This window comes from Gymnoscopelus microlampas (assembly GCF_963454915.1).
Source record: "Gymnoscopelus microlampas genome assembly, chromosome: 3".
In the NCBI taxonomy this organism is placed as follows: Eukaryota; Metazoa; Chordata; class Actinopteri; order Myctophiformes; family Myctophidae; genus Gymnoscopelus; species Gymnoscopelus microlampas.
The window spans coordinates 25,640,452-25,652,174 of record NC_139940.1 but is presented as its reverse complement, the minus strand read 5'-3'; the positions used below and the strand labels follow the sequence as shown (position 1 = coordinate 25,652,174).

Genomic DNA, 11,723 nt, shown 5'->3' with positions numbered 1-11,723 from the left:
GAAGAGTGAAACAGTATGGGGAAAAACTTTACTAGTAATTCATGTATTATGTAATTACACTACTGTTCCATATGTTAATACAAGCCGTTATTAAGTGTTCATTCACATTTTACATGCACAGGTATACCCAGCCTGCTACTGTCAGACAGAGGTGAGCGGGGAAGCAGTTCAGACAGCGATGCACTTCGGAGAGTCCTCCAAAACCCCCTAATCGAATGACCATGGATTTTTGTGTTGCTGGTCGTAGAAGGCCCAATTAATTATGCATGACAGCGGCTTGACGGCCATTTGATTTCGTTACACACGCCCCCCTCACCGAGCCGCCGATCCAATCGGGTTACGACAGACCCCCCCCCCCCTTCAGAAGGTTAGACTCTCCTTATCAGTGGGAGAGATTTCCTAAAGATGGTGTTCGGGGCCTTGTAGGACATTTCATCATCATAATAAGCTCTTGTTATGCAGCCGCTCTCCTGCTTCTCTGCTATCAGGCCTCGTTGTCTTTGGAAGAGCTGCAGTTTGGCTGGACACCTGCCACAGACGACAGAGGGGAGATACACAGCCCTGGGGAAAATTGAGAGACAACTGCAAAATGATCAGTTACTTGTTTGCTATTTATAAGCATGTATTTGAGTAAAATTAACATTTTGTTTAAATTGCAAATGAAAAATATTTATTTGCGGAAAATGACAACTGGTCAATATAATCAGACCTTTAATATAGCAAAGAAAACACATTCAGGATCCAACAATTGGTGGAATGACCCTGGTTTCCTTAACTAAGGCACCACTAACACTGTTGTTGCCATACAACTGGTCTCATTGCAAAGTCTTTATACTTTTCCTCGTTAAATAAGAATAAGTACAGGTGATCACATAGGAAGTACCTCATCAAGTAGAATAATGTGTAATGTTGGAATTCAACAGAATGGAATTGCTGCCATACATGTGGAGATGCTAATTTATGACAAATTTGGAGATTTTACCAGAGTTGCAGATGGTGACACTGAGTTTATTAGGTATTATGCAAAGACATATGAAGAATAGAGATAGAAGACAATTGGAATGGGATGGTGATGCAACACATCAACTGCCTATGTTGAAGCGACTCTTAAATAAACCACATACCGTATCTTGGTCTCTACATGTATAAGCTACATATTAAAGTAACATACATTTAGTCAACTTTGTGACCTATGCCTGACGGTGTCTGCTTAACGTATAATATAGTTCTTGCATCATTTGGTTAGTGTAAGCCTACTATGACTGATAACATGTTTAGGTTGCTGTAGGGAGGCAAATGTATGTATGACCTAACTACATCCTAAGCAGGACAATACCCTTATGCTGAGTAAACTTGAACTGTTTCAGTTCCCATTCACTAATGGGAAGTGACTTGTTTGTAACCACTAAGGCAGACTGAACATAATCTAATACCAATAAACATAATTGTGCAGTGTTCTGGTATAAAAGGCCAACGTCATTTAAAGCCTGCATATAGTTTGGAACTACAGTATGTGCTTCGTCATTGACAAAAAAAAATTGGTCCCACTTCAAATCTTCCCCAGGGTCCCACAAATGTCAGGTGAGGCTATGGAGAAGAGACAAGGAAACCACTACTGGAGCCCACATGTCACAATATATTTAGATGACGACAACAATCTCCAAGTCTATCCACAAAATTGCTTTTTGTCAGGACAGAAATTTTACTTCAGTCAGCAGGCAGTGAATTTGGTTAATTTTGAAGGACATTTTATGGACAGACAATGTAAACAACTGCTTGGGGTGCCCGAGCATCAAAGGGCTATACACCAGATAACTAGCACGTCCCCATCTACATGCACAGCGTTGCAGTGTTCAGGTTCCACTGCATACTATACATCTCAGAGTCCCCCGCATCGCCAGGACGTTCTACAACAGCACCATTGAGAACATCCTGACGAGCTGCACCACTGCCTGGTATGGGAACTGCACTGCCCGTTATCACAGAGAGGTACAGTGGATGGTGTGGATGCACATGGCCAATTGACCATTGGCATATGCAGAGACTGAGGAAGCTGATTCTCCCAGGTAGGATCTCCCAGGTAGGAACTGGAGTTGATATTTCAATTTGTGAACTCTGACTCAATTTGGACTCTGTCCGTCCTCATCCATTCTAATCCATTTTTTCTACTTAGTGGGTTGACCAATCAATCTAACATTGCACATCAGTATGGCCATTGGCATATTCAAGGACTGACAAAGATGATTTTCCCAGGCAGGGACTGACAAAGCAACATTTTCACTTTTCCCAAATGTAAGCTGTTTACTAGCATTCTTGCCAAAGGCTAAAGGTCACAGTCCCATAGCTTGGAAAAACGCCATGCCGTGGATTTATTTGTCGGTTGGTTGGTAGGGGTGTGCTTTTTTAGGCTGTGTTGTGCCAGGGTGTGTCAGAGAGAACGCCAGCAGAGATCAAGAAAGCTTTTTCAACAGTGCAAATATATAAAGGACTTATGCAGAGCAAGCAGTCGACCCAGCAAGGCTGGGCTATATAAACTTGGCACATGGAAACAATCTTGTGTTTGTATCAACAAAGCGCAGGAGTTTTAATTACCGTCTCATCAATTGTGTCTGCAAGAACCCACTGTAGCACCAGCATCCTACAGTGACATAACAGCCAATCAGCGGACGACAGGGACATTGATACAGTTATGTGGACATTCCCATACATTTTTGTCCTTAGTTGGTTGGTCAGTCGATCGAAAATTGCACATGGGCATTGACCATTGGCATATGCAGAGACTGACAAAGCTGATTTTACCCTTTTCCCAAAATGAATCTGTTTCTTAACATTTTTGCCACAGGCTATGGGATCTGCAGTTGCGGTCCCAAGTCCCCATGTACAGTATGGACTAGTGTTCCTGGAAGGTTGATCTTTCTAGGTACTGACCTCTATATGTTCCCATGGTAGATTATATGGCTGTTTTGCATGTGTTCCCATCAGGAACGTGACTCTGAACAATATAGATTCTCTTCTCTTCCTCCGTTAGGGGCCAAGGCCTTCCTCTTTCTCTGTCAGGGGCAAGGCCTTCCTCATCTGTCAGGGGCAAGGCTTTCTGCTTGTACAGGAAGGAACGCTGCCCACAGTGCTCCCTGCAACAAGCACCACACAACATTTATAAAGGAAGCTCCTATCTTTAATTTGACTTTTGCTACACAAACAGTAAAGGTTGTAACTTCAAGAACTTACACAAAATGGTACTTTTTGTACAAGGATTGATGTCTGGGGATGGCATTATTCTTGCACGTGAGATTCTTCTCCATGAAGGGCCCTGGAGCCAGAGCAATACTTTGTCCTTTTTCCACTACGCCATCAACTGAGTTGATCACGGACTGCACAGGTAAGACCTACAAACAACATGCACTTAAGTTAAGCACCTAAAGGGTTTTACTGTATGTTAACTGAAAAGCAACATAATTGAAACCGCAAAAGAAGCATTGGAACACTGAACCACTCAAAACTAATACACATCTATCAAATGCATCTAACAGTTTGCACTGCAATATAGTCATAGTATCAGGTCTATTACATAACAACAATGCCAAAGAGTAAAACGCATGCAAATTACTACATGTAGGAGTTTTGAAGATGCTGGTGGAGGATGTCTAGGAGGACATTTCCCATGATAGCCACATTAACAAAGGCAGTTCATAAATGAAGACAATCCAAATAGCTTAACTTTTATGAGCCATTCTGGTCACTTCAGCTCCATTAACAGTTTGTACAAATTCCCTTTTCAGGGAGACAGCTATGCAGTAAAATTGGGATTGTTACTTTACTGGGTATATAGACCAGGCCAACAAAAAATCTTGGGGGAAAAGAGTTCATTATATAATACTAATTAACAAAAACTGTAATACACCTGGTGACATATGAAATGACTGATGACATACTATGTGTACAGATGCTTCCAGATGCCACATATCGCCCTTTGGTGTGATCTGGGTTTATATTGAAACAACTCATTGTGAAATGATCAAACAATACAGGCAGTGAGCTGTCAATGGTAGGAACAATAGAGACATAGAGGACAGACATAATAATATTTCATCTTGCTTGGATTTAATTATACTGATTAATCAGGATGATTACACATGAACAGAATAGTGACTATTTTACCTTCAGTGCCATGCCTGGCTTCCTGAGTGAGTATTTCTGGGGCTTATCTTTCAGTATTTCCTCAAACCTCCCTGAACCTCTTCGCAGGTGGCACATGAACTCTGGGAGCTGTCCGTTGACTCGAGGGACGACGCTGTTGCTGCTGTCCCACAGTATCTTTCTCTGCCACCTGTTATACTGTTCTCTGGCTGCTTGACACTGCTCCTGCTTCAGAGCCTCTCCTTGAGAGAGAGAGACACACACACACACACACACACACACACACACACACACACACACACACACACACACACACACACACACACACACACACACACACACACACACACACACACACACACACACACACACACACACACACACACACACGCTGTGGCTAATTTGCAAAGCTCTAAACAGGGAACTTTATAAAGAACACTAAATAGAAATAAGGCACATGTATTACTTTATTCAAATAATATACAAAGACTTTATATGAAGACTAAAATCTGTAATCATTTATCATCAGTCTGTATCTAGTGGTTATGTGTCTACTTGACCGTCGGCTTCGTGCCCAGATCAGTGCCAATATCGCATGGTATAAAGTAGCACTATTATTGCTGAATTACACTGACAAATACTCTTTCGTTTCATATGTGTTGCATAGTATTATTTAAAACACAGCAAATATAAGACCATATTAGCTATGTTTACCATTTTTATATCCACTGGTAACAGTCGAGGCAGGAAGCATTATTTCTTTTCACATTTGGGCATATTGAGAGACATAGAGACAGAGATTTCTGGATTGTTTTGATATAGTTGAGTGGAATATAACTGAGAATATATGCTTATTACGCCCGGTAATGGTATTTATTTCTGCCCCCAAGTGAACATCACATAATAATGGCTGCAGTACAACCCCTACCTGTTAGGTGAATGGTGAGAGGTTGAAGGTTGAAGACGGGAGGTGGTTTACTGTAGAGCTGAAAATCCAGTGAATGCTGGCTCCACGGCCATGCGCCTCGAGTAAGTGTGGGCTTCAGAGTATTTGCATGTAGAATGTTCTCTCTCCATGGCTGTGGGCACACCCATACAATGGTCGTAATAACAGCAACATTATTTATAGTTAGTTGTTAGTTCAAACTCCAGGGTTAGTCATGAGAGACAGCAACATTGATTGCATTAAACCTTGGGTGTCACAGTATCTCTCATTATATAGTGTAGTCACAGGCATGATCTCCGTTCTTCACAGAGGCCTGACTGACTGTCTTGTACTGTACTGGTTCATTATTCTCTAATATACAGCCCTTCAAAGATACAGTGTAGAGAGACAAGAAACATGGAGAAAGAGAGGGGTGTGACTTGCAGTCGGTAGGCCAGAAATCAAACTAAGGACTAAGTAAGGAGACAAAATAATAATGTTAACAACCACAATTCTTGTTTGAAATTCTTGAGAGAGGTGATCTTGCTGCCATAGAGAAGGACGTTAGAAAATACATGATAAAAACCCCTAAATAATGTGCCCAGACTGTAAGGAATTCCTCTGTGGGCTCTTAGATTAACCCTATGTTCAGCAGTGATAATTACCTTCTTCAGCTCGGCCACGCGGGCTTCATCTGGACGTCTGGGATGCTCATGGGAATAGTCACTGCTTGCATGTGAGAAGCATTTGGAAGGGGCACTAGATGATCTGGACCTGGGTTTGGTCACATCCCCCGGCTCCACAGTGGCACTGCGATACTGCTGACTGTAGGTGAACCTCCGACCTGGCATCTGATGAACATACTGTATGATCAGAGGCATGATGCCACACTGGACATTTAACAGTTAAAAGTACAACATGATGTCTGGTCTTGCTGAACCTTAGCCATCTCCTTGCACAACAGTTCCCATGCTTCCTCGTTTGAGTTAAAGGTCTGGATGCTGTAATTGTGGGCCAGCCTGGAAGCAGTGTTTTCGGCCACACACACGGTGGATTTTGGCTTCTGCAACTGCATACTGGCGTGTTGCACTTCTTTAATGTTAGCCTGATATATTATGTGAAATATTAATGTAAATATGAACACATAAATATGAAACCGATATAAAACTGTTAGATACGATACATATGATAGAGTTATAGATTATGCTCTTTTAGGTCTATATACTGTACCTGAATAAAGTCCTTGATTTGTTTATGATCTTTCATGGATTCTCTTTTATCCATGTTGAGGGGTCTGCATGTCTTCTCTGAGATGAGTACAGAAGACATGTCTGTCTGAGGAGGGTTCACTTCTAGCTTTTGCCCACTCTTCCCAGTAAACGTGCCAAATTCCCTGCTCATGCTGAGAACCATGTCAGCTGAGGGGAACAGCTTGTTCTGCACTGCATCTTTTAGTTGCCTCGCTTGGCACATTTGGCTTAACCTAAGAAAAAATATAATTCACACAATATTGGTTAAAACGCTGAACTACACTCCACCCATATTCTATATTTTTCTGAATAATAAGTATGACCTTTTATAATGATTCTAAGTTAAGACCACACTGCAGCCTAACTCTGCGGTCAAATCTGCAGTGTTCATTTACAGTAGAGTAACTCCGACTCACTCTTAGAGTTAAAGGAACATTCTGAGTTTTAATGTATACTGTACATATTAATACCGTGACACAGCTTGAAAGCAGGAGTGAGGGACCATGTCTCTAATATAGACCAGAGGATGCCTCATGATCATCTCCAGTGGCGTGTGAAGATGGACAGGCCTCAGAGACAAATCTAGTGAGTCATAGATGCGCTTGGAGAAAGTTAGGCCTGAATTGTAGAGAACATTCACCTGCTCCTCCTCAGTCCCATCCAGCCTGCAAATACAATTGTTTGTTGTGAATTATTGTCTGTGCTGAAAAACAACAAAGCAACCTAGAGGTGTGCATAGTTGAGCCACATGGCTGTTTCAGACCAAGTTTACAGTATTTACGTGTTTCCAGTATCCTCATGTGTGGACACGAGTGGCATGCATACATACTGATAAATACAGTGAGCTTCATTAGGCTATAGTAGTTTTGCACTAATGCTTCCTGCAGTTCAACTAATATTCATGAGATTCAAGAGATTACAGAAAGTGTTGGCAGACTTACTTTGGTGGGACTGTCTGCCAAAGTATTTTGATGGCTTGATGTTTGAGCCCCTCAAGAACAAAAATGTGTATATTTTCATCTAACATGTGGAATCCTGTTACAAAATCCAGCTCCTTGTCCTCCCCGCCCATGGAATTATTTTTAAAAGTGGACAGGACTCTGTGAATTGTTTCCATGGATGGTAAACCTAGTTGGAAAGCGGATGCATTGATTCTCAGAATCTCCGACCTCAGCTTGGTCATTGTGGAAACATTCTCATACCTAAAGAGATACACGATGCGTCCGTATGGGCAATGTGAAGACCCCACTTCACAGCGATCGCTCAGCGGAAAAGCGACTTTGATCTTGACTTTGAGTTCAGAATTGGAATTAAGGTAGTGGCCCTGGGGCATGGGCTGTTTGCCAAGGATATCAGCAGCACCTGGTGGATTCATCCTTTCAGCCTTTTTTAACCTAGCCCATACACTTCTCTCAGTGGCCAGTAGCTGAGGTGGAGGGGAACATCTGATGGGCAAGTGCAGCTTGAGGCTTGTCTGACCGAGTAGCAGCTCAGACAGGTCGAGACTCGCAAGACCGTAAGAGTTATACACACTGGTCTTCTTCTTGAAGGGATTGTGGGTAGTACGTTTCCCACTGACCAGTGCAGTATTGTTCACCTTGTCATCATCCAACCCTGTGCCAAACTGTGCAGGGGGTTGGTCTGACTTCTTGTCGCGATCGTGAACCTCTATCTCCAGTGGAGGACCTGTCAAGAACTCTTGGAGTTCTCCTGGACTCATCAATCCAGTCAGGATAACATTCACATCTTTGAAGGAGACATTGTTACTGTGTCCTTGATAACTTGTCCTGTGCGTTTTCAGGTTATGGACGTTATACTGGCAATACACCGGCAAGCATTTCTCCTAAGAATAGGGATATGATATTTACACCAGAGCTCAGAACTACATGGCAAACTCACAACTCAAAATTGTGTGATTCAGAAAATATAAAGCATCAGTGATTGATGAATTAAATAAAGGTACAACAAATCGATCATTCTAACTTTGCGAGTTTGTTACCTCTAGGACATGGAAGGGGACTGGGGATGATGGCATGGAGGTGGCTGACAGTATAGTGATGACCAGTGGATTTAGTTCAGCTTTCAGATGATCACATAGTAATGGTCTGTCCAGAGATATGTTGAACATGGCTTCATTTATTGCAGGTGAACAAGTAGAGAAGCGATCAGTCAGTGTCGTCTCTCCTGGTAGGTGCATAAATAACACAGTGAAGACTTACTGATAAAAGTGATCACCAAACTTAAGAATTCAAATAGGCTTTTTGTTTTGTTTTTGGTGTGTAACGCGATATGATCTGATGATTTGATGGGACATCATTAATATATGGGATCACATTTAATTATATTATTCCTTAACCTTAGTGGCATGGAATTCGTATTGACACAAGATATTTATATTGGAATACTTGACAATTTTTACTTTAATTTACATGAACAAAGAAATGATATACCTGCCAGCAAATGAACAAGGTTGATTTCAGCTGAGGCGAAAGCGTTCCTTTTGACATTCTCCAGATGAGCTGCATCACTTGCAGGTTTCTTTTTTGCTGCAGCCAAATTCATGTCCTTGAGGAAAGCTGAGGAAAGAATTATTTAAATAACTCTCATTTGAAGCACACAATTATAGTAGAAAATGGAGGCAAAGATGTACAATTATATAGCAAATGGCGTTTTTGTACTTTTGCTAAAGCCAATTGCCATAATCAAAGGCGCTGTCTCATTTGCAAGGTGACTTCCTAGGTAGGTACTGTAGCATTCTTAGGAAATATGGTCACTTAATTTATGACTGTGTCATTATCATAACATTACTGTAGGAAGCATAGGACACATCAGGCATCAGATACATTACCTATTGATGGCCAATTTGACCGAAACGTAAATAATTATAAAAGACACAATTTTTGGGGGTGGCTCTCTATCACATATTTGATTTAAGTAATTTCTATCAATGATTAACACAATCTGATTCATATAATCCCTTCTATTTTTTACTCTGTCTTTCCTGTTCAGTTCAAGCAGAAAGGCCATACTTGTAAGTCCTTACAAAAAGCTTCAATAAACTCAGACTTACCAAACATGTCAGTTGTGTCCTCGGGTTGCGTCTGTGGCAGTCTGAAGGCTGGTCTGTCAAAGCGAGCCTTGTTGGACACTTTGTCCTTGCCTTCCCATATCTTTAAGATGATCTTGTGTGAAAGAAGTTTGATCAGCAGTTCTTTGGTAACGCTGACACTGAAAGACTGAGACCAACCAACCCATATCTGATCTCCTTCATGCCAAGGCCTCAGAATCTGTTCACCGGTACATTAAACATTAGATGCATTCATGTTTGGGTTACTCACTTTAAATTATAGACAGCATTATATCCAGTTAATGGTGTTTCCATGATAATTGCTCTGATAAGTACTATCCATTTACCGCCAATAAATGCTTAACATTCTAAGTAAATGTCACTTTTGTAAAGTGGAACACTGTACAGTACTTATAATGGATGCGAGTTGACCATTCACATAAAGAGGAATCAATCAAGCGTGCTAAAGTGAAAATAAACCATCTTAATCCCTTGAGAGGGATTGGCCATTATCTGTAACTCTAAACCAACTTGTCTTTGTTCACTGCTCGAGTTCATGAATTGTTCATACTGGGGATACACGCACACATGCTCACTCTAAGGTAGTGTTTACCTTGGACTCGTTTTTTCTGTATATTTTCGCAGTTGGCCCAAACATTGCAAGGTCCACTTTGACTGTCTCTGTGTCATCTGGCAGTAAATTGTATTCAATATGATAGTAGCCCTGAGCTTTTGGGGTGTCGACCATGTGACCGGAAGGAACTTTCTTTGGCTTTGTCCTGGCCTTTTCAGCAACTACGTGGGATTGCTCAGCCTCTCCTAAAAGGGAACATGTGCATATTGAGTATAAATGTGATCAGGGAAATCAACTATTTGTCTAACAGACATTGGATATGGGAAATTACCTCTTGGAATAGCTACTGCAATATAAACTGTCCATGAGACTTCATAACTGTCACTACTGTGTGAAATTACTTCCTCAACAGGTGAACCTGAATGAAACCCATTTGACAGGTCCTGGTCCATGGATGATTGCAAATCAGTCTCAGAGGAAAGATGTTCATTATCTTTGCAAAGAAATGCATTATCTGCATCCACACCAATATGACCTGGCACTGAATAGCAGAGATGTTTCTCTGAAAGGCTTGTCTTCAAGACTGATTCCTCTGTAATAGTTTCCATCTGTATGAAAAAGACAAAAGGATGTTAATTATCAATATAGGCTATATTAATGGTAAAGTTTTGCTATTTTTCATACAATAATAGAGAGTGAGAGGAGAAAGAAATGCAATCATTTCAGTTTACATGCAGTGGTTAGTCTATATGATGCACTAGCTGCCAGCTGCCAGCCCCCATCAATGTCACTGTCAACTGATAATATTTTGAGCAATCAACACAACCAGCATGGGCACAAGTTGTCCCCAAAAACACAGGTGCTTCCTAATTGAAAGTAGATTTTCATTATGTAAGTTTAGCATGTGGGAACATTAACAAAGGATATTTCAATATAAACCTTTGTGTAGCATGTTGTATGGAAACAACTCCAATTATTAAATAACACAGTGATAATAGCTTCACAATATAATATCAATCAAACCAATCCTGCGGTTCTATATATATATATATATATATATATATATATATATATATATATATATATATATATATATATATATATATATATATATATATATATATATATATATATATATATATATATATATATATATATATCCTACCGTATGTTATTATTATTATTGAATACAGATAAAATCAGTAGCGTTAGTAGCGTTTTCTTTTTTTGACAGCCAAACTTACTTCTGATTGGACAAACTTGTGAAAACAAGTCCTCTTTGTAGCTCCCGAGTCCTAGAATCCACTTAAATGGTATTTATTCCCAATATATTTAATCCCATGTTTTGTGGGTAGACTGGAAAAGTTCTATCCTACAGACAGATACAACACATGTTCCCATGACAACCTGTGTACTGAAGAGGTGAGTAATCGCAATGTATGCAAACACCCCATATCCCGAAAGCCACACTGTGATTGGCTTATTGGTTGGCAAGTGGAAACGAAATTCGCCATGGAAACGCATAGGGGGCGCACTTTTATATTTTGTAGATGTCATTATACCTGCCAAGGGACAACAAGCCAGGCTGTCTATGGCACTTTTACAGAAATGTGTATGAATGTGCATTGTGTCTGTAGCTCTAAACTGTATACATAAAAAATATGAAATGGAATATGTACTCAGTGGAGACTGTTATATGTATATGAACTGGAAATTAATTAATTAGTGACGGAAGCACCAACCAGCACGAATGACAATCAAATGAAATGT

The 11,723-nt window shown here is 40.6% G+C and overlaps 2 protein-coding genes across 2 annotated transcripts; both read right to left on the bottom strand.

The window, feature by feature from the left end:
* Positions 1-417: 417 nt before the first annotated feature.
* LOC311042292 (uncharacterized protein) lies at positions 418-6,140 on the bottom strand. Its single transcript, XM_084052940.1, has 7 exons — positions 6,003-6,140; positions 5,728-5,913; positions 5,066-5,216; positions 4,159-4,379; positions 3,229-3,386; positions 2,929-3,131; positions 418-582 (listed from the first exon to the last, which is right to left on the bottom strand). The coding sequence occupies exons 1-6, from the start codon at positions 6,135-6,137 to the stop codon at positions 2,951-2,953; spliced, it is 1,032 nt and encodes a 343-aa protein (XP_083909066.1). The 5' UTR covers positions 6,138-6,140; the 3' UTR covers positions 418-582; positions 2,929-2,950.
* A 116-nt stretch (positions 6,141-6,256) lies between these two features.
* LOC311041787 (uncharacterized protein FLJ43738-like) lies at positions 6,257-10,127 on the bottom strand (the record flags this gene model as incomplete). Its single annotated transcript, XM_084052274.1, has 7 exons — positions 6,257-6,545; positions 6,783-6,977; positions 7,254-8,155; positions 8,312-8,496; positions 8,763-8,888; positions 9,383-9,599; positions 9,993-10,127. 7 exons carry the CDS (start codon positions 10,125-10,127, stop codon positions 6,257-6,259), a joined length of 2,049 nt encoding a protein of 682 aa, XP_083908400.1.
* Between the last annotated feature and the right edge of the window lie 1,596 nt (positions 10,128-11,723).